The 21,606-nt window shown below is 42.0% G+C and overlaps 1 protein-coding gene across 17 annotated transcripts in view; it reads left to right on the top strand.

Annotated features, from left to right (window-relative positions):
- The window catches only part of ank1a (ankyrin 1, erythrocytic a), a 185,442-nt gene that overhangs the window by 87,000 nt on the left and 76,836 nt on the right, over window positions 1–21,606 (top strand). For 15 of the 17 annotated variants that reach the window (XM_072434206.1, XM_072434199.1, XM_072434195.1 and 12 more), the window contains exons 3-19: window positions 5,942–6,043; window positions 7,926–8,024; window positions 8,977–9,075; window positions 9,239–9,337; window positions 11,303–11,488; window positions 12,252–12,350; window positions 12,453–12,551; window positions 12,663–12,761; window positions 14,309–14,506; window positions 15,667–15,765; window positions 15,852–15,950; window positions 16,553–16,651; window positions 17,638–17,835; window positions 17,921–18,019; window positions 19,361–19,459; window positions 20,851–21,048; window positions 21,265–21,363. In XM_072434206.1, coding sequence (XP_072290307.1) covers window positions 5,942–6,043; window positions 7,926–8,024; window positions 8,977–9,075; window positions 9,239–9,337; window positions 11,303–11,488; window positions 12,252–12,350; window positions 12,453–12,551; window positions 12,663–12,761; window positions 14,309–14,506; window positions 15,667–15,765; window positions 15,852–15,950; window positions 16,553–16,651; window positions 17,638–17,835; window positions 17,921–18,019; window positions 19,361–19,459; window positions 20,851–21,048; window positions 21,265–21,363 — 2,070 coding nt within the window. Of the gene's footprint in view, window positions 1–4,294; window positions 4,372–5,941; window positions 6,044–7,925; window positions 8,025–8,976; window positions 9,076–9,238; window positions 9,338–11,302; window positions 11,489–12,251; window positions 12,351–12,452; window positions 12,552–12,662; window positions 12,762–14,308; window positions 14,507–15,666; window positions 15,766–15,851; window positions 15,951–16,552; window positions 16,652–17,637; window positions 17,836–17,920; window positions 18,020–19,360; window positions 19,460–20,850; window positions 21,049–21,264; window positions 21,364–21,606 lie in introns of those variants that run through there. The other 2 variants (XM_072434211.1, XM_072434207.1) reach the window with 2 other exon arrangements.

Below are 21,606 nucleotides of genomic sequence, written 5' to 3'. Positions count from 1 at the left end.
CAGTGTGATATAAAAGATCTTACATGTCTAAAATGGTGCACATTCAAATACACTGTGTATGTTGTTTTATGTATTTTTAAATGTTTTGGTTTTGTTCAGAATATTAGAATCCCCTGACAAGGAAAATTTAAACCCTGCAGTTATTGTATTACATATTCATTTTAGCCTAATTTAGACTGAAGCTTATCCTGTTGTTTTGAAGTTATCCTGTTGTTTTCCTGAGAAAACCCACCCAGACACGAAAAGAGCATTTAAGTCCATACTAAAAGGAATCAAACCTGGAATGTTTTTGCTGTGAGGCGAGAGTGCTACACCAACTCAGCCATGGTTTTATCCAAATAAGTTATATGCATTCAATTGTGAAAAAAACAAGTTACGCTTTCAAAGGGGAGTTCAAAATCCTCAAAAATACCTAATATATGACGTATCCTTCAAAGTATCTGTGGACAGCTCCAGGGGCCACACAGGAGTTTCCATGTTGAGTGTGTGCAGAGTATCAGCTGTGTTTGCTCGGGCCCTCACTACAGCCCTGTGTGTGTGGACATGAGTGAAGGATTAGACTCTGCAAGAGAGGCCTGAGCTTATGAGCTTAGCAACTGTATACCCTCAGGATACACTCAGAATACCCTCAGGATACACTCAGGATACACTCAGGATACCCTCAGGATAGACTCAGCATAGACTCAGGATACACTCAGGATAGACTCAGGATACACTCAGGATACCCTCAGGATACACTCAGGATAGACTCAAGATACACTCAGGATACCCTCAGGATACACTCAGGATACCCTCAGGATACACTCAGGTGAGACTCAGGATAGACTCAGGATACACTCAGGATACACTCAGGATAGACTTAGGATACACTCAGGATACACTCAGGATACCCTCAGGATACACTCAGGATAGACTCAGGATACACTCAGGATACCCTCAGGATACACTCAGGATAGACTCAGGATACACTCAGGATACACTCAGGATACACTCAGGATAGACTCAGGATAGACTCAGGATACACTCAGGATACACTCAGGATAGACTCGGGATACACTCAAGATAGACTCAGGATACACTCAGGATACACTCAGGATAGACTCAGGATAGACTCAGGATACACTCAGGATGGACTCAGGATACACTCAGGATAGACTCAGGATACACTCAGGATAGACTCAGGATACACTCAGGATGGACTCAGGATAGACTCAGGATACACTCAGGATGGACTCGGGATACACTCGGGATACACTCGGGATAGACTCAGGATAGACTCAGGATAGACTCAGGATACACTCAGGATACACTCAGGATACACTCAGGATACACTCAGGATACACTCAGAATAGACTCAGGATACACTCAGGATACACTCAGGATAGACTCAGGATAGACTCGGAATACACTCAGGATACACTCAGGATAGACTCAGGATACACTCAGGATAGACTCGGGATACACTCAAGATAGACTCAGGATACACTCAGGATAGACTCAGGATACACTCAGGATACACTCAGGATAGACTCAGGATACACTCAGGATGGACTCAGGATAGACTTAGGATACACTCAGGATACACTCAGGATGGACTCAGGATACACTCAGGATAGACTCAGGATACACTCAGGATAGACTCAGGATACACTCAGGATAGACTCAGGATACACTCAGGATAGACTCAGGATACACTCAGGATGGACTCAGGATAGACTCAGGATACACTCGGGATACACTCGGGATAGACTCAGGATAGACTCAGGATACACTCAGGATAGACTCAGGATACACTCAGGATAGACTCAGGATACACTCAGGATACACTCAGGATGGACTCAGGATACACTCGGGATACACTCGTGATACACTCAGGATACACTCGGGATAGACTCAGGATGCACTCAGGATAGACTCAGGATACACTCAGGATAGACCCAGGATACACTCAGGATAGACTCAGGATACACTCAGGATAGACTCAGGATGCACTCAGGATACACTCAGGATAGACTCAGGATACACTCAGGATGGACTCAGGATACACTCAGGATACACTCGGGATAGACTCGGGATAGACTCGGGATACACTCAGGATAGACTCAGGATACACACCGGATAGACTCAGGATACAGTCAGGATACACTCAGGATACACTCGGGATACACTCGGGATAGACTCAGGATACACTCAGGATAGACTCAGGATACACTCAGGATAGACTCAGGATACACTCAGGATAGACTCAGGATACACTCAGGATACACTCAGGATACACTCAGGATACACTCATGATGGACTCAGGATACACTCGGGATACACTCGGGATACACTCAGGATACACTCGGGATAGACTCAGGATGCACTCAGGATAGACTCAGGATACACTCAGGATAGACCCAGGATACACTAAGGATAGACTCAGGATACACTCAGGATGGACTCAGAATAGACTCAGGATACACTCAGGATAGACTCAGGACAGACTCAGGATACACTCAGGATAGACTCAGGATGCACTCAGGATACACTCAGGATACACTCAGGATAGACTCAGGATACACTCAGGATGGACTCAGGATACACTCAGGATACACTCAGGATAGACTCGGGATACACTCAGGATAGACTCAGGATACACACCGGATAGACTCAGGATACAGTCAGGATACACTCAGGATACACTCGGGATACACTCGGGATAGACTCAGGATACACTCAGGATGGACTCAGGATACACTCAGGATAGACTCAGCATACACTCAGGATAGACTCAGGATACACTCAGGATAGACTCAGGATACACTCAGGATAGACTCATGATACACTCAGGATACACTCAGGATACACTCAGGAGTACTCAGTTACATTTACTTGAGTCACTTTTTCCGAGCCCATACTTTTGCTCTTACTTGAGTAAACAGCATGTCGACAATATGAAATGATATGAACATTTGTGCTGCTCGCACCGCTCCTTCAGATATAATTTAATGTGTCTCATTCGTCTCCATGACTGACTAAAATGAGCCCTAATTCAAACTGAAGTCGTTCCTGATCTCTTTGGATTGGAATGTTTGAAGTCTTTGTAAAGCTGAGACTGTATTTTCTGCCTCTTATGTTTGATTTACTTAATTATAAGTGGAAACAAGCTCTGCTTAGAGGAAAATCAGATCTCAAACAGTAAAATGAGCGTTTTGGGGGTTTTGACAATTCCTTTCTCAAAGCTGAAACTAATTTAACCAAAAAGACAAAATTTCAGGAGTAGTAATAACGTTTTTAAAAATCCAGATGGAATGCATTTGATTGTGTTTTGAGTACAAACTGACCCTGATTCATGTCAGAATGTTTGATTTGACTGAAAAGCAGTGGGTTACAGCTGATATTTCCAGGAGCTTGGTAGATATTTTTTATCAAATTGTGGGCAAAATGGAAAACCGTGACTCTACCGTCCTGCCAGCGGGATCTGGAAGTCAGTGACAAATCCAGATGCACCAGGCTCTGGGGAGGAGCAGATTATGGTAAAATATAGGCTCAGACACTTTCAATATTCCTAAAATCACAAAAAAAAAAAAATCAAAATCACAACAATCCATCTCTCCTTTCTTTCCTCCCTCTTCCCTCCCCTCTTTCTCCTTCTCTCCTCTTATTTGCCTCTCTCTGTCCCTCATCTCTGCCCCCTTTTCATCCTTAACACCTTTCCTCTTTCTCACTCTACCCCTCTCTTCTCTCCTCCCCTGCCCGAACCTCCTCTTCCCTCTCCCCATTTCCCCATCTCTCCTTCCCCTTTCCTCTTTTCACTCCCTCTTTCCTCTTGTTTTTCCCTTCTCTTTCCACCCATTCCAATTTTCACCCCCTTCCGTCCTCTCTCTTTCCTCCATTCGCTACCTCTCTTCCCTACCGTTCTCTTCTTTTGTTGCTCTTCCTCTTCCCTCTACTTTCTCTCTTCTTTTCTCTTTCTTTTTTAACTCCTTCCTTTCTATTCCAAAGAGATTAATCTGGTCTAGATACATTTATTTCCACTTCTCTCGCTCTGTAGGGCTGGTGTCACGCCAGCACTATCCGTGTGTGTCACTTGTTGCCAGGCCTCTGCAGTGGCATGCGCTTGGCCCCCGTCCTCGCTCCTTCTCCTTTAAAAAAAAAAAAAAACTTGTCACAACAAAGGTTCTCCTCACACACATATGCACACACACAAACACACACACACACACACACACACACACAGAAGAGACACCCAGCACTCCTCCAATCTGCTTTAACCCCCAAAAAACACTGGCACTGGGGCTCAGAGCAGTGGATTTATGTCCTGGAGGTGGATGGACGCGTAGAATGGAGCTGGCAGATTGGAGCCGAGGAGAAGGAGGAGGCCAGGAGGTCGGGTGCAAGCCTGGTTTTATATCTCTAAATCTTGGGGACTTTTGGGGAACTTTCTCTTCACAATTATAAAAGGATAGATGAGCTTTGCACATATGAGTTGGAAGTGTGTTTTGGACGTGTTTAAAGCGTTGTAGTATTTGTTTCTTCAAAGTGGCTTTGTATTATGAGGAACTTTTCTAAAGCGGAAACTTACTAAACATTTACTAGTTTGCAAACTGAACAAACGGATTGCTACAGTACCAGTACCACTCCTCAAAAATATTGTTCTGTCTTGCAAAGATATTTGATTATAGTCATGGGACAAGTGACCAAACTGGGGTCTCATGTATAAAGTCTACGTACGGAAAAAATATAAACTTGTATAAACCTCCTCAAACTTGCTAATTTTTCATTTGTTCGTGAACAGATCTCCTTTTGCTTCTCTGAAATCGTACAAACTTGTAACATGTAGCATTTTTGTATGTATGCACGTTTTATAAATAAAACCCCAGGTTAATATATTTCATGTTCGATAACATTTGCCTCGTATCGGTCATTTGCGCACAAAAATGTTGTACCTTTGTTTGTATTTTCTTATGGAACTGAACACCTCTATTGTAGCCCTGTTGGGACATGCTTTCTAACAACTTCAAGAATTTGCATTATTTGTTCCTCCAAACTGGCTTCGTATTTTGGAGATTTTTTCTTGTCAAAACAGAAATTTACTAAACATTTACAAGTCTGCAACCTGAACTAGAGTTCAGTTAAAATATCAAAATATTGAGATAAATAATACTTTTCTATTTTGCAAAGTTGCTATTGCATTTATATAAACTTTTGCTAGGAATTCTTGTAAAAAATTACAGCAAAACACAAACTTCCATAAACCTGAAATGTTTAGCACATCGACTCCCTCATCTCTGAATGCCCTAACGGACAAAGTTCAGCATTTGTGTCTTACCGCTTATTTCCACATCAAGTTTTCCTTATAGCCCACACTTAACATGGAAAATCACTTACCTAGCAGTTTTGTACATACACACACTTAAGACCCCAGGTTCATATTTTTACTGACGAGTTTACAGTTGGTCTATTGTAAGAAATGTGATAACATTTCCTTTATATTGGTCATTTGCTTAGAGTTTACCCGTTGTTTACATTTTTGATTTGGAATACTAAATATCTGCAGTAGCATTGTAGGGATATGCTTTTTTTTTCTGAATATGGTCAAGGTTGTGTATGTTCTTGGTGCTCAGTTTACCTGAAGTGTTGGCCTTCATCACCTTCATTATTTCGGGGGATGTTGTGGCCTATATTCAATCTCTTTAAAAAGTTATAACATGCATCATTGTGTTCATTGGAAACTTCTGGTCTCATTATCACACTTGCCGGGTCAAAAATCCTGACTCAGAGAACATTGGACGCCTTAGTCAAGTCGGAGCTCCAAATTGGAGGGGAACTGGACGGACTATACTCGCTATTATAATTCTGTCACTTTTGAACATCTCTAACTGCTCTGTTTGTCCCTCCCTGCCCCCTGTACTTGTCCCCCATCTCTCGCCTCTGTCCCACTGTCCCGCGCTCACAGGCAGATGCTGGGAACAGTTTCCTCCGAGCGGCCAGGTCGGGAAACCTGGAAAAGGCTCTGGACCACCTCAAGAACGGCATAGACGTAAACACAGCTAATCAGGTGAGAGAAAAAAGTTGTGTGTATCTCATATCCTTTGTATTTATGGATGTTTGCACGATGCGTGTTGTGCATGTTTATGTGGCACTGAAACACAGACTGGACTTGTCTTTGGACTGAAAATAACCGTGTTAGGGATATACGTTATCACATAGCCATCGTGTCTTTAATCTCCTATTATCAGATTTTATTTTTTTTAAGTCTATGGGAAAATGCATATGAAATTCACTCCCGGAACCTTGGCGGGCTTTGAAGTGGGTTGGACTTTTGAAATGGAACTTTATCCATCGCCCTGACCAGAAAAGGACATAGTTTACAATTTATTCTAAAACTAAATCAAACATTTCCCAGTTTTTCATCCGTGCAGTAGAATGCCGCTCTTAGCGCTATTGAAGTGCAAATATAGATGTTTATATAGAGGTCCAGAAATGTGTTTTTCCTGGCACTGACGTAAATGTGGTTAGTATCTCTGCGGACAGGCCCCGACCAGAGCAGAGCCGTCCCATGCGTCTGCCTCTGTCTGAACCTCTCTACACGGCAGACTGTCCTGGGATGCTGCAGTTCACTGAGCACCATCCAGACTCATGACTCAGCTACACACTGTGCCCAAACCTGTGCTGAAACCCCAGCTGCCGCGTATAGGGCCGTCAACATTTACAACAAAGGGGCCATGAGAACCAATGGCGATGCAGCTTGAGCGCAGGGGCCAGGACTGTTAGGCCGTGTGGCGAGAGCTGACGGGACCTCAAGAGTAAAAAAATTGTACTGCCATATCTACTTTTACCTAACTACAAAGACACTTTTCCTATGGGTTTACATCAGTAGATGCCTCCAGAAATGTAATTACTTGTAAAATGTCTATATTTTATAAGTAATTATATATATATATATATTTGAGTGTGAAATTGGCATGTGTTCTCCTGCACCTGTGCTTTTACTGTGTTTTCAGTGGCTTGTTTTCCAGCATGTTTCTTCGTTTAATCCCACCCTTACCTCTCGCAAGCCCCACCTTCTACTCAAAATCCCCACCCTCTCCTCAAAACTCCGGCCTGTCATTCCCTAGTTTGAGCCTAGTGGAAAAACTGTTTATTTTCAACATTCGCAGCAGTCCAAACTGATAGCTCACGTACCTGATGGATTTTGAGCATCCAAATGATTAGTTGTGAAAAGTACTTTTCCAAGCTTTCCGAGGCCAGAGCAGAGCAGAGATCTACTGTGATCACCAAATTACATTGTTACACTAAAGTCAGTTGGCCTAAAAAAAAATGTCTGTACTGATGTGTTATTAGCACGTGTGTTTTTTAATTAGTATGTTTTATTTTTTTACAAATATTGGGATGTTTTTAAAAGTAAAATAAACTGACAGCACAATAGATGTAGTTCTTTTATTTATGTGCTGCCATTGAGACCAGCATGTGTTCAGAACCATCCAGGCATGCACAGATTGAATTTTAATGCAGTTCCGGTTGTGACTCTAGTTGGACAAAGACAGCCCCAATCTCTACCTCGCACAAGCCCCGCCCTCTCCTCAAAGCCGCACCCTCTACCCCACCCTCCCACTCCACAGTTCAGTGATGGCGCGCTGTGGTCTCTCTGCTCAGAGGAATCATAACTATGATGTGGTAAAGGTCCAACCTCACATGTCCTGTGGACTGTAGAGGGCTGTGTGAGGTCGGACCTATCCCACACGCCTCGTATTCTTCTGGACCAGAGACCAGAGTCCAGCGCCTGCTACCGCCCCTCCCTCCATCTGCATGCTCTGTGTTGGTGTAAGTATGGACCCCTCCTCGCTGTCATGTCCTCTTCACCGACATGTGTGGGTGTGTATGTGAGTTTAGCAGGAGGCTCAGATGGTTGCCTCTATAGCTGTCTGTGCTCTCCTCAGAATGGGCTGAACGGGCTGCACCTGGCCTCCAAAGAGGGTCATGTCAAAATGGTACTGGAGCTGCTGCACAACGGGATCACCCTGGAGACCACCACCAAGGTGAGAACTTGACTGCAGACGGCTCTGACGCATATACATTTTGTCCTTCCAGGACTGACTTGTTTCGAACAGCTGCACACAGCCTGGTACTGATGCGAACATTTTACCCCATTCAGTTTAATAGAACAATAAAACATTAACATTTATTTTGACGTTTGTAGACAGTGCAGACAAATGTCGCTGTGGTAATCCAAGAAGGAACCACAAACTACTACCAAGCAAGTACTTAACGTTCTCGCCTAAGCCCGGTAAACACTGCAGAATTTAGACTCTGATTTGCTTCACCCCAAATTCAGGGAAGTGTGACCCGATTTTGGATTCTCATAATCAATTTTGAAGCTGCGTCAGGGGCAGACAAAATGACACGGGGAAAAAGAACTAGGGCTGAAGTCGATTCAAGAAATTCTTGGTTGATTAAAGACATGCCCTATCGCCAAATTAGTCGAATAAAACAATGTGTGGCAAAATCTATCAATACTATCTTCTTTTTGATAAACTAATACAAATGTTGGCCAACCACGACACGATCAACCGATTAATCGACTTAACAACTAAAGGATTACCGTACAACCCTAAAAGAACAATGCTGTACTTTGTTTCTCCTTGAACACTTGGTTGTCTCAGAGTGAGTCGCTTTACTCTAGAAAAGAAACAACATATGTAAGGGTGTCTTTGTTAGCACACAATCTTTACCTTGTGGTGTGTGGTATTTTCTAGGTCTCTTCTCTGCAGAGGAAATACTCTAATATACTGTAGTGTGTGTGTGCCAGCATTCGATGCCGTCCTCTGAACTTTGCTGTATTAGATTATTGTAAATAAATCAGTTAATGTTGTCCAGGGTATGCCATGGCTCAAAGTACAGCAGTTGTTACCTGTTACAGATTAAAATCATAATACTAATCCCTCAAAACGCTTCAGTCCTCTGAGCTGTGAGTGTGTTTGCTGTCCTCAGAAGGGGAACACAGCCCTGCACATCGCGGCTCTGGCGGGACAGGAGCAGGTGGTCACTGAGCTGGTCAACTACGGAGCCAACGTCAACGCCCAGTCACAGGTTTGAGTCCACACATGTCTCCCAAGTTCTCCACAACATCATTGTTTGTATGTCTGTGTACCATTCCTGTGCACCCTCTTTTCTCTGTGCTTGTGTGCTATGCCCTGCCCGCTCTCTCCTGCTGGGGGCGCTGTCTGCCTGTCTGCTGCCGTGTCTGAAACAGAAGGGCTTCACGCCACTCTACATGGCCGCTCAGGAGAACCATCTAGAGGTGGTCAAGTTTCTTCTGGAGAATGGAGCCAATCAAAGCATTCCAACAGAGGTACCACATCTCCATGGCTCATCCACACTAGTCCTTTGGGTTTTGGTTTGCTTTTCACAGTCATGAATTTGTATCAATTAAAGGCCTCATTGTTCTTCCCAAAGCATGATAATATATTTTAGAAAACCTGATCAAATATTGTAAGTGGCAGGCCGTGGCCCCTGGACCAGGGCCAGCTTCAGATATTTACAGATACCACTATCCGTAGATCTATAGATGCCACAGCATCGTGCCACCCCAGTGAAATGCAAGCAGAACACACTAGTGTTTGTTTTTGTTGACTACATTGACTACCTTATGGCTTAAATGCAAAATTAACATGTTTGTGCGTCAGAATAACAGTGACACAAAACTTCCCCATCACAATGCTTCACTTGATGGATATACAACCACCCAGAGGCACACGCACACATTTCAGACTCACTCACAGCTGCTGCCTTCTTAAATTAGTAATTTATTGTTGTACATTTCAGGCCATGATCCCAGGTGTAAACAATTCATTCATTCTGTGCTTTTTCCCGTCAGGTCCGTGTCAATAAATCCTCTGCGCTTCGGTTTTTGATGCTCTTCCGAATGTTTCATTACAACTAGCTAACAACAATAAACTTCTACTTTTGAATAATAACGCCGTCATTTCTCCAAATTAAATCATCGTCTTTCTTTTTCTTTCAAACTCTGCAAATACGTTAAACAGTTTGTGACCTCATCAGACTTGGCAAAGTAACAACTGGTGGTAGCTCCAGTCAGTACACACAGGGCCAAGTCTAGCCATGGGTCCAGCGCTGGGCTGAAAGCACTAGTGCCTGTTTGAGACTGTCAATCAACTGTAAAGGGAATATATTATTGGTCAGTGCTAATGCCATTCCTAGCCGCTACAAATTAGAAAGCCCTATAACCTACGTTTTGATTGAGAGAATTGTATATTTAAAAAATACTTCATTATGATTTAATTTATGTAAAAAATATACTGTTTAACATTTTTCTGTTGAAATGTCATGGCTAGCAGAGAATTCCCTGCCACTGTGAAAGTGTTAGTTTGTCTGCTACTGCTACATGTTTGTTTATGGAAATTTGATGTTGCGTTATAACTTTAAATTAATTTACTTCCTAAATAATGTTTTTCTCAGTGCACAAAAATGTCTTCTATAAAGTACACATTGGTTGAGAATGAATTTGAGTTTAATTTATTCATTATTATTTATTTTGAATAAAAAAAAAACTTTTCTTCCGAACATTTGAAAATTAGTCACTTGTGTAAGAGATGGTTGTTAATAGTTAGTTAATTAATTAAGGTATTGACATAAAGATAAGAATGCATACAAAAAAGTACGTCTTTATTTCTACTTTAAAGAATTTAAGAAGTTTAAAGCTGTAATCAAAGGGTATCCTGCCGTGTGATGTTGGCCGTAATGTAACACTTGGATACCAACCGCCATTTAACAACAACAATAAGAATCTCAACTGTTTAAAAAGACAAGCGTGCGCTCATCTATCATTTCTAACTTTGGACTTCAAAGTTTAAGCCACAGGTTAAAAGTGATTATTGTTATGTTGTTATTTTGTAAAAATGTGCTATCTTTTCTGAAAAGGTTGAATGTGTTAACGCACTGTCCCAACCAAATAACCTAATAATAATAATAATAATAACACTGCCGCACATGCTAAAGTAGTATGTTAAATGAAAAGACTTCCAAAAGTTTATGTTTTGCTACAAAGACGTGCCACACCACAGGACGGAAAAAAGGCGTTATCAAAAAAGCATTATTATCAATCATAGTGAGTTTACAGCAATACACACTATATAAAGAGTGCCTTGTCCATACAGAGCCTTGTAGTTATTATACCTTTACCCTGCATGTCAGAAAAAGCTTGATATTGTGTCGACTAGAGTGTAGAGTAGAGTAAAATTCATTGTAGAATCTGTCTAGAAGAACATGTGTTCTGACTGTGTTTGTTCTGCCCCAGGACGGCTTCACTCCTCTGGCTGTAGCGCTGCAGCAGGGCCATGAGAACGTGGTGGCACTCCTCATAAACTACGGCACCAAAGGCAAAGTGCGGCTGCCGGCTCTGCACATCGCGGCCCGAAACGACGACACTCGCACCGCTGCTGTCCTGCTGCAAAACGACCCCAACGCAGATGTCCTCAGTAAGGTACGGCCACACCCACAGAGGGGACTGATGTCCAGGTGGGATTTAAGTCACGGAGTAGTATCATTTTTGGAGGGTGTGGTGAAGTTTACTAGAGCTATAGCTTTAATGCATAAATATAGGCAATAGTCAACACAAACTGTGGTGCTGCTGATATCGCGTTAATATTTGCAGCTAGTGCTGTCACGAAACAACATTACAAACATGAGTTTGATACTAATGAAGAAACTTGATGCTAATTACCCATTTCAATGATAATATTTTTATTTTTACAGAATAATACTACTCAATAGAACTCTTTAGTAGTTAGTACAGTATTAGCAGTATTAGCAACAAGGTGGTCTTGTACTAGTTCTGATATTGATCAAGATAATTCTATCCTATAAATAATCCTATTTAACAAGCTCATATTTGTGATGCTGCTGTTGTTGCATTTAAGAAATCAGTCCAAAGGTCCTCCAGGAACAAATTATTTAGTTCACAGTTGTCTTTAATTGGTCCTGGGTTGAACTAAGCCCTACTGTCGACTTGGTTTGATCCTGTTGTAGTTCTAGTTTAATCCTTGACTAGTCCTGGTTTAGTTTCAGGATTAATCTCAGTTTATATCCGATTTCGTTGCAGTGTTTGTGAATGTACCCCTACAAATCAAGCACGGTTCCAGTTCTGATCCATTTTCTGAACTTCTTAAAGTTTGGTGCATTGTCAAAGGTGTCAAATGCTACCATGCGGACAGTCTTATTAACTCTCATGTATAACTGTATTGCAGACTGGCTTCACTCCTCTGCACATTGCTGCTCACTACGAGAACCTGAACGTGGCCCAGCTGCTGCTCAACAGAGGCGCTAACGTCAACTTCACCCCAAAGGTAGCACACATTTCAAAACCTAACAAGATCTTACAGAATAAATGCATATGATACTACAGCTAGTTTAGGGTCCGTTGATGTAAGTAACTGGTGTGTCCACAGAATGGCATCACGCCTTTACACATTGCGTCCAGAAGAGGAAACGTCATCATGGTGCGCCTGCTGCTGGACCGAGGAGCGCAGATCGACGCCAAGACTAAGGTGCACCTCCTGTTTACTGCCCGGTCCAGTCTCTCCCTTTGCTTTTCATTATCATATTCACATATGCTATATCATATTATACAAAGTTAAGCATGTATCTTTGGTGTCCAGGATGAGCTGACCCCTCTCCACTGCGCTGCCAGAAATGGTCACGTCCGTATCATCGAGATTCTCCTGGACCAAGGCGCACCCATCCAGGCCAAAACCAAGGTCAGACTCAGGAGGAGCGAAAACAGACTTGAGCTCAGTTCTGGCATCACTGTATCATCAAAGGATACAGCTTATAAAAAAAAATGCTTTTAACCTTGTTCAAACATTGTTCCCTCTTCAAACACATAGCAGAAGTTGTATTTTACTTAATTCCCACTTGTTTGATGAATCCTGTTCAGTCTTCTCCCGCAGAGCCTCAGAAACTCTCTGAATGTTTCTAAACTTAGCTTGAACAAGTAAGAAGAACAATAGATTCCAATCTGCTGCAAAAAAAAGTATATATATCCCATCCATCACCATCTATATGAAAGCCACATAAATAAATAAATAAACCATGTATAATTGAATAATCAAGTTTCAGCAAACTTCTTTTCATCTAGAGCCTGGCTGTCCAATAGGCGGCCGGCGGGCCAAGTCTTCTGTGTATTTGCTCGTTAATGAGGAACATTACGCGTCGTGGCACCGGTGGACAGCGTCTTTTCCAGGGTTCTCCTGTGCTAGTGCATGACCGCTGTGCATCATGTGCATCAGGTTGTCCTAAGGGTTGGGTTATGACCTGGGCCTCAGTCTCGTCCCAGGACATGTGCACCTTTACTTTAGGTGCATCTAAATTCAAACCTTCATAAGCAAATTTATCCATGAATATGCATTGGATTATAATAAAACATACATAATTTTACAGCTTAACATACAGAGAACGTGACTCTGTGAAGGAAATATAAAAATACATTATTTCTCAGGTGCGGATCTGTTGTCCAGCTTAGTGCTTTCAGGAACTTTTTCCTGTTGACCATTTAATTACGTTGCATATATTTCAGTGCTCAGTGTAGGCTATTATTTGTAGACATGAAGCGGGTTTAAAAAAAGAGGTTATGATCTGGAGCTGCTGCAGGTCAGAGAACACCAAAAACATGCATGACACTGTGCATGATACTGTGCTGGTCAGCGGCCTGCAGAGGTCACTGAAAACACAGTGACTTCAGCTTAGCTTCGGCAGCAGAATTGAGGGGAAAACGGAATATATTTTGGAACAATTTAAATAGTTGTGACACACAATAATTTTAGATTTGATTGGCCAATCACTGATTGACTTGATTGCCCTGACTTGCTAGCCACTACTCGAGACATCATAGTTGTGGAAGGGCACTTGTCTCTGGCAGAAAAATTGTGTATTACGTATAGCTAGAAATCAAAACAAATGAAACACGCCAGTGAACAAGGCAAAATGTTATCACTCGATTAAGCATTTGGTGATGATGAATCAGTTAACCACTACATGAGATGCCATATTAAAGGTGCTCAAGAGCCTGTTTAATGGTCAATAACAAGCAGTGGCGTTGGGACATTTGGCTAAGGACAGGGGATGCTGGGACATTTGCTAATTTCCTATGAACATTGTTTAATGGATTTTCACTGTCATCCATTGAAGAAACTTCTATTGTGATTCCGGGTGTTAGAAAAATAAATTGAATTGAATACACATAATGTTGAATATCTGACCTTTAATAAATTGAAGATCAGACACTGACAAGTGCATTCTTCCACAGAATGGCCTGTCTCCCATCCACATGGCGGCACAGGGGGACCATGTGGACTGTGTGAAGCAGCTGATCCAGTACAACGCAGAGATCGATGACATCACGTTGGACCACCTGACGCCCCTCCACGTGGCCGCACACTGTGGACACCACCGCATGGCCAAGGCCCTGCTGGACAAGGGAGCCAAGCCCAACTCACGCGCACTGGTAGGTCTTATAGCAGACACTGGGGAGCTCAACAGAGTACATTTTCCATTCATTTTCCCCATATTTTCCATTAATTTTTCCAATAGATTTTCTGAAAGAAATGTACAGTTAAAGTTTGAAAGCGCTCCCAGGTTTGTAAGTTGTGCTCTCATCTGAGCTGAAGTGTGGTTAGTGAATATCCTTTTAGTCTTTAGGCTATGTAAGTTAAAATAAATGAAATCTCAAATTGTTACTGTAGCCTGTTTAAGTCCAACTGATTGTAACTTACTTACAAATAATAATAATGCGCATTATAATCTCATTGGCACACAGCCTGGGGTCACAGGAGAAGTGGTATGCATCTTGTGCACTCTTGGATCAGAGGTTGAAGAGACAGATCCAATACAGATACAGCACTCATCGTATTGGTCCAGCATGAACCAGTGTCAGAAACAGAAACTCGTATTAATCGTTAGTTCGTTGCTCATGTTTCAGTATTTCTATCATTTATCTGACAGAATTACAAAGAATTGGACATAAACAGGCTACTGTGATGACAATTTGAGATCATTTATTTTAACTTACGTAGCCTAAATAAAAGGATTCAAATTACCCACACTTCAGATCAGACACTCCAGACGCTCTGCTGCGTTAACCCAGATGATGCGCATGTATGTGCACTTTCTTGGGATCTTGACCTACAAACTTTTGAGCGTGACTTACAAACTAGTCCACAAGCGAGTTTCAAACTGAATAATTCACTCATTCTACACAAACTCAGTTTACTTAACCTAACTCCAGTAGCATGCAGGGAACTGACGTTATGGAGACGCACAGAGCTTACACATGTTTCTGCCAATATAGTGGGAATGTGCTCATGCAATTATAGGCTTATTATTGTAGGCTCCATAAGCGCTGTCCACACCAAAAACTTTCTCCAAGATTATTTGTCCTATCCTAAAAAAAAATAAAAATAAAAAAACAGTATGATTCTGGCTCTCTGTTCTATTTACCATTAGTAAAGGTTTGAAGAAAATCAAATTGAAAATTGAGATCGATCAATATGTGGAAACCTTTTTTTTTTTTCTTACCACCAATTCCTGAGTGGTATCATCAATAACAACAAAAAGTAATTTTCTTTCAAAGTTATTATCTTGAGTACATTCCTTGTTTGTCTTCAGAATGGCTTCACTCCGCTGCATATTGCCTGTAAGAAGAACCACCTGAGAGTGATGGACCTGCTGCTCAAACAGTCTGCGTCACTGGAGGCCGTCACTGAGGTGAGGACACAATCTCAAACGCACAAACGCAGCCTCAGTGTCTGGAGTTCCCCTGACCTTTGACTTCTACGCTACCCCTCCCCCAGTCTGGCCTGACCCCCCTCCACGTGGCCTCCTTCATGGGACACCTGAACATCGTCAAGATCCTACTGCAGAAAGGGGCCTCGCCCAGTGTCTCCAATGTGGTCAGTGTCCTTCAGCACCTTCAGACTCATGTTGCTTTCAAGGACTTTTGTAGATAATTTTCTCCAACAGGCAGGAAAACATGAACAGTTTCTCAAGTTGTTTGAGATTTCACCTGTGCTTGAAAGCAGAGTGAACTATTAAAGAGTGCAGACATGTAGACGTAATAGACCCTTCCATGAGCACACAGTGTGGTACTTATGTAAACATTCTATCCCAGCCATTCTAATCAGGCAGATTGTAGCTGTACACTCTGAGTTGAGTTTTACACAAATTGTACTAACTTCCAGCTCCACTTTCTAAAGTTCAAGATAAACATCTTCAGTCAGCATATTTCAACCTTTATTTTGTTTATAATAAAGTTAGAAAATCTCATTGTACAGTAGAAATAATTGTTTGACAAATGAAAATTATGGCTGGCAAGTCAACTACTAAAATAATTGTAAGTTGCACCCCGTTTTTTCAGTGTGTGATGTTTAAATGCTAACACTAACTCCTCCATTGAAAAAACATTGGAGCTGTGGATACGTACCAGTCTTTAGAATGCAAAGGTTCTGTTTACAAAACCTGGACGAGTTTACAGTGATAGATGTGATGTGTGCAGAAAGTGGAGACCCCACTGCACATGGCATCCAGGGCGGGGCACCTTGAGGTGGCGGAGTTTCTGCTACAAAATGGAGCACCAGTGGATGCTAAAGCTAAGGTAACAGAACATGTCTACTAAAACAAACATTCTATTGAGCTTGGGATCAAATACCATAAAAAGCTTTTGAAAAAATACATAATGTTTTGTGGCAGCAAAATGAGATGCTTTAGCCATGGTGGATTGGATCACAAGCTGATTGTGTACTTCTTTTAAATACGTCTCTATTTGTGGATTTCAGGTAAATTATTCCTCCCTGATTGAAAGGAATTTGTGAGGACCTTTTCCCCTTCACAAGGGATAATATTTTGACGGTCCACCGTTGCTATGCCAAATCCTTCTATTAAGGGAGGACTGAAACCCATGAATACAACACCTCAGTGACAGAATATTTTAATGAATACATGGGGCAGTATTAAGCATCCCAAGCTCTACAACAATAGTGAAGATAGATTTGCTTGCTGTGTGTGTGTGTGTGTGTGTGTGTGTGTGTGTGTGTGTGTGTGTGTGTGTGTGTGTGTGTGTGTGTGTGTGTGTGTGTGTGTGTGTGTGTGTGTGTGTGTGTGTGTGTGTGTGCGTGCGTGCGTGCGTGCGTGCGTGTGTGTGTGTGTGTATATATACATCATATATCATTGATTACATCTGTGTGCTTACATGGGGGCAAAGCTGGGATTGTTCATCTCTTATTTTTAATTCCTTATGCAACCACTGGATGGAGCTCTAGCTCAATTCCTTTGGTTTAAATTCCAAAATGAGTTCCAAAGGTACTCATGAACATGTTTAAAGGACAACACTACAAATAATGCAGAGTAGCTGTCCTTTGATAAAAATGTGTGTATAGTGTTTGTTTGTTTGTTTGTTTGTTTGTTTGCTCTGGGAAGGGGATTTTTAATAGTTTTATTGGGAGCTTTGATAACATTTCTGCTAAGCTTTCATTACATAACTGTATGTTTAATGGTAGTTTTAGTCTTCAATTACCTCTTCTTATTTAATTTTTGCTTGGTTTTCATCTGCAAAATTATTGTTTTGTTTGTCCTCCACCGCAGGACGACCAGACGCCCCTGCACTGTGCTGCTCGGATGGGCCACAAAGAGCTGGTCAAGCTGCTCCTGGACCAAAAAGCCAACCCCAACTCCAGCACCACAGCCGGACACACGCCACTGCACATCGCCGCCAGGGAGGGGCATGTCCACACCGTCCGCATCCTTCTGGACACGAACGCACAGCAGACCAAGATGACCAAGGTATAAGTGCCAGGGGAGAGGGAGGGAGAAAGAGAGAGGGGGTGTGCAGGGACTGACCGGAGGGGTGGGATTTTGTGTCACGCAGAAAGGCTTCACTCCTCTTCATGTGGCTTCCAAATACGGCAAAGTGGACGTGGCTGAGCTGCTGCTGGAGAGAGGAGCGAACCCAAACGCTGCAGGGAAGGTAAACTCATGAAGAAATCTCTTTTGTTACTTTAAGCACATATGACAAGTTGAACTACTCATTTTCACCAAACACAAATTTAAAATTTGTCTTAATTTAAGTCTTTGCTAAAAATCCCAGTATAGCAGGTTTATCGGTGTATAATTTGACTTCCTGAATGACGTCACACTAGGAAATCCCATAACTGTTTCCTAGCGACCGTGTTAAAGTGTGTTTAAACTCCTCTAATGTCACAGAAGTTATTATTTGACAAATAAAAATACAAGAGAACACCTTTAGTTTGTTGAACCTCAATGTAATTGAACCTTCCTGTAAGTATATATTTTTCAACATATTTTTCCACTTTTCTTCACAAACTGCTTCTTGATTGTTGTAATATCAGAAATCAGAAATAATTTATATTTAGAACAGATATTATTCCACTAAAAGATGAAAATTATAGGAAGTAGAGCGGAGTTCTAAAAAGGAATTTCTATATCATCAACACACCACATTCATTTCAGAATTAATTCACAAAACATTTAACTTGACCAAATACAGGCATCAATATTTGTGACATCATAACTATTGTGTAAATTAGATCCTTTTAAAAGTTTGTAAAAAAAAGTAAAAAATGAATTGAAGCAAAAGCGAATAGTAACGTAATGTGAAAAATGCAGGAAAAGCAGATAAATGTAAGTTATTTCAGAGCGTTTAATATTGGATTTTACATTATGAGTTGGTTTGATAGAAGCTCATGATTTGATTAAGCATTTTTAATTAATACAAGACCCATATTTCTGGGTTTTACTGGCCAAATATTTACAGAAAACTGACCACACAATAGTTTTTTACATTTTATCTACAGATATAATATATCCTTTAACACAAATGATATACTTTTTTGTGAAGAACAAGCTAACTGACATTTTTACACTGGAAATTCTAAATATTGCTTATTTTTAGTTATAAAGACCCTTTGCATTTAGATCTGATGTCAGTTAATCATTGAAAATGTATTATCAATGCTTTGCTGGTGGTACAGTGGTGTCATAGTGGTGTGATAGTGTTGCGCATATGTAGTTGCTGCCACTGTGGTGTTGGGGGTTCGAGTCCAGCCCTCGACATTTGCCGACTGTCTATTCACCCTCTCTCCCCCTTTTATGCTGCAACTGTCCCCCTGTTAGAATAAGGAGACGAAATTGTCAAACTATGGAAGATTATGTTAACTATGTTTGAGTGGAATTAGCTGTCATACCCGTCATATGCGGAGTGTGTTTTTCCTCAATAATATGAACTGAATATATTAGTTTTATGGATCTCCTGAAAAATGAGCTTTATTGAAGCTGTGTTTGATTTCAGAACGGCCTGACTCCTCTGCATGTGGCCGTCCATCACAACAACCTGGATGTGGTCAACCTGCTGGTCAGTAAAGGAGGCTCGCCACACAGCGCTGCCAGGGTGAGACTCTTGTCCAAAGCTCCTCTAATCTTCCCCTCTGCCTCCTCTAACCCTCATCTGTGCTTCTTTTAACACTCCTCTCTAAAAACCTCTTCTAACCCTCCCCTGAGCCTCCTCTAACCATCCCATGAACCTCCTCTAACCCTCACCTGTGCCTCCTCTAACCCTCCTCTGAGCCTCCTCTAACCCTTCCCTGTAAAACCTCCTCTAATCCTCCTCTGAGCCTCTTCTCACCATCCTCTATACCCCTGGTGTGCCCTGGGCTCCTTTGTGTTGCCTCAATAACTTCACTGGAATCTCTTAAGCCGCATTTCAACTGGTTCACTTTGGCTTAAACTGGTATGGTGTTTGAAAGTGTCTTGTGAACCATACCATCCTGTTTAAGTGATTCACAGGGGACCCTGAAAAGCACTAGTTTCCAAATTGTTCTGGCTCGCTATAGCTCCCGAAACACTTTAGAGCGAGACGATTGGACAAGAGAGAACGTAAACTCAGGTGAAAACACGTCAAAAAACAGATAGAAACAGAAAATAATAATTTTGCTGACTTAATGTTGTTATCAAGCCCTGTAATTCCAGCGATGCTAACTTTAATGATGAAACCGACATGCTTAGCCTAAAAAGTTAGCGCACTTTAGCATCAGCCGTTTCCCTTTTTATTGACGCACGCCACTCTTGTCAAGAACCAAAACATTTTATTTCCATTGAATATTGCATCTAACATTAGCCAAAACCAATGCATTACGGGCCAAAAAGACAATAATAAAATGGCGGCCCTCGATACGCTTCAGACACTGGGTTAGGCTTAAGGTTAGGGACAAGAGAGCCGATTTGTACCCAAGAGAGAAAATTATTGCCTGAGCTGTATCAGCGGGACCGGTCTCGGTCGCCGTCATGTTGGATCCAGTAACTTCCGTTTCGGTCGCCGCCATATTGGATTTCTGACTTCCGTGAGCCAGCGGGTGTCTGATCTAAACCCAACCCTTGTGGATGCGTAGCAACAGAGCTGTACATGTGCTGTCCGCTGGGGACAGTAGTGAACCCAACAGTGGAAGCTCAACTTCAAACAACGTGCATTGAACAAGCTGTCAAACAAATAAACCCTTCACTTCCCTCCTTTACTTGGCTCTTTTCCAACAAATGTGATCTAAAAAGTGCCATGGGCGCACCCATTGTTTTTCTAGTTGCATTTTCTCTTTGGTTTTGGTAAACTCTTTAACTGGCTTTGACTGCCCTCTGGTGGTTATTCACCAGAACACAGACATGAAATTAGAAACAGACATGCTACAGTGACGTGCAGAGCTGCTAACATACAAAAATGGATCATAAATAAGCCTTTACTCTCCTTAACACCTCTTCTCACGCTCTTCTGTGCCTGTATGCTCTCCGCAGAACGGCTACACAGCGCTTCACATCGCGTCCAAGCAGAACCAGCTGGAGGTGGCCACCAGCCTGCTGCAGCACGGGGCCTCAGCCAACGCCGAGTCTCTGCAGGGGGTCACGCCTCTGCACCTGGCCTCTCAGGAGGGACGTCCCGACATGGTGACTCTGCTCATCTCCAAACAGGCCAACGTCAACCTGGGCAACAAGGCAAGACAGAAGTTAAAACTTTAAATGAATAGACACACAAATGTCATTAATGCTTGTTCTAGTTTCTGCATGCATCTTCCTAACTATGCAATATTTTTTTACTGTAACTTGTGCTCTTCCTTGAGTATAATTGTGGCCCTCCCTGAGTAGTTGGAACTTACTTGTTCACGTAGTTGAACATTCCAGCACTGACAGTGGTTTGTTGTGTGTGAGCAGAGTGGTCTGACGCCGCTGCACCTCGTGGCTCAGGAGGGACACGTGGCCATCGCCGACATCCTGGTCAAACAGGGAGCCTCCGTCTACGCTGCTACAAGGGTAATTCTACTGTCAGACTTTGATTGTGTGCAATTAGAGTTATAATATTTCCATTAAATTGCCACAACAATTAAAATATCAGTGATTAATAATTGATCAGGTTTCAGTTCACAGTGCACCTATCAAACACATCCAGGAGCAATCACTTTTGAGAACATGTTTGTAGAGGTCTAAACTACAGGGTTAGCAGCTTTGAAATGATTTGAAAGTAGGTCTATGTGTTTCTCCCTAAATTCAAATAGA

The sequence above is a fragment of the Eucyclogobius newberryi genome, unplaced genomic scaffold (genome assembly GCF_026437365.1).
Source record: "Eucyclogobius newberryi isolate DKJ021-1_F unplaced genomic scaffold, fEucNew1.0.hap1 SCAF_6, whole genome shotgun sequence".
Taxonomy (NCBI): domain Eukaryota; kingdom Metazoa; phylum Chordata; class Actinopteri; order Gobiiformes; family Gobiidae; genus Eucyclogobius; species Eucyclogobius newberryi.
Note: the sequence above shows the minus strand (reverse complement) of the source record. Positions and strands in the feature narration are given on the sequence as shown.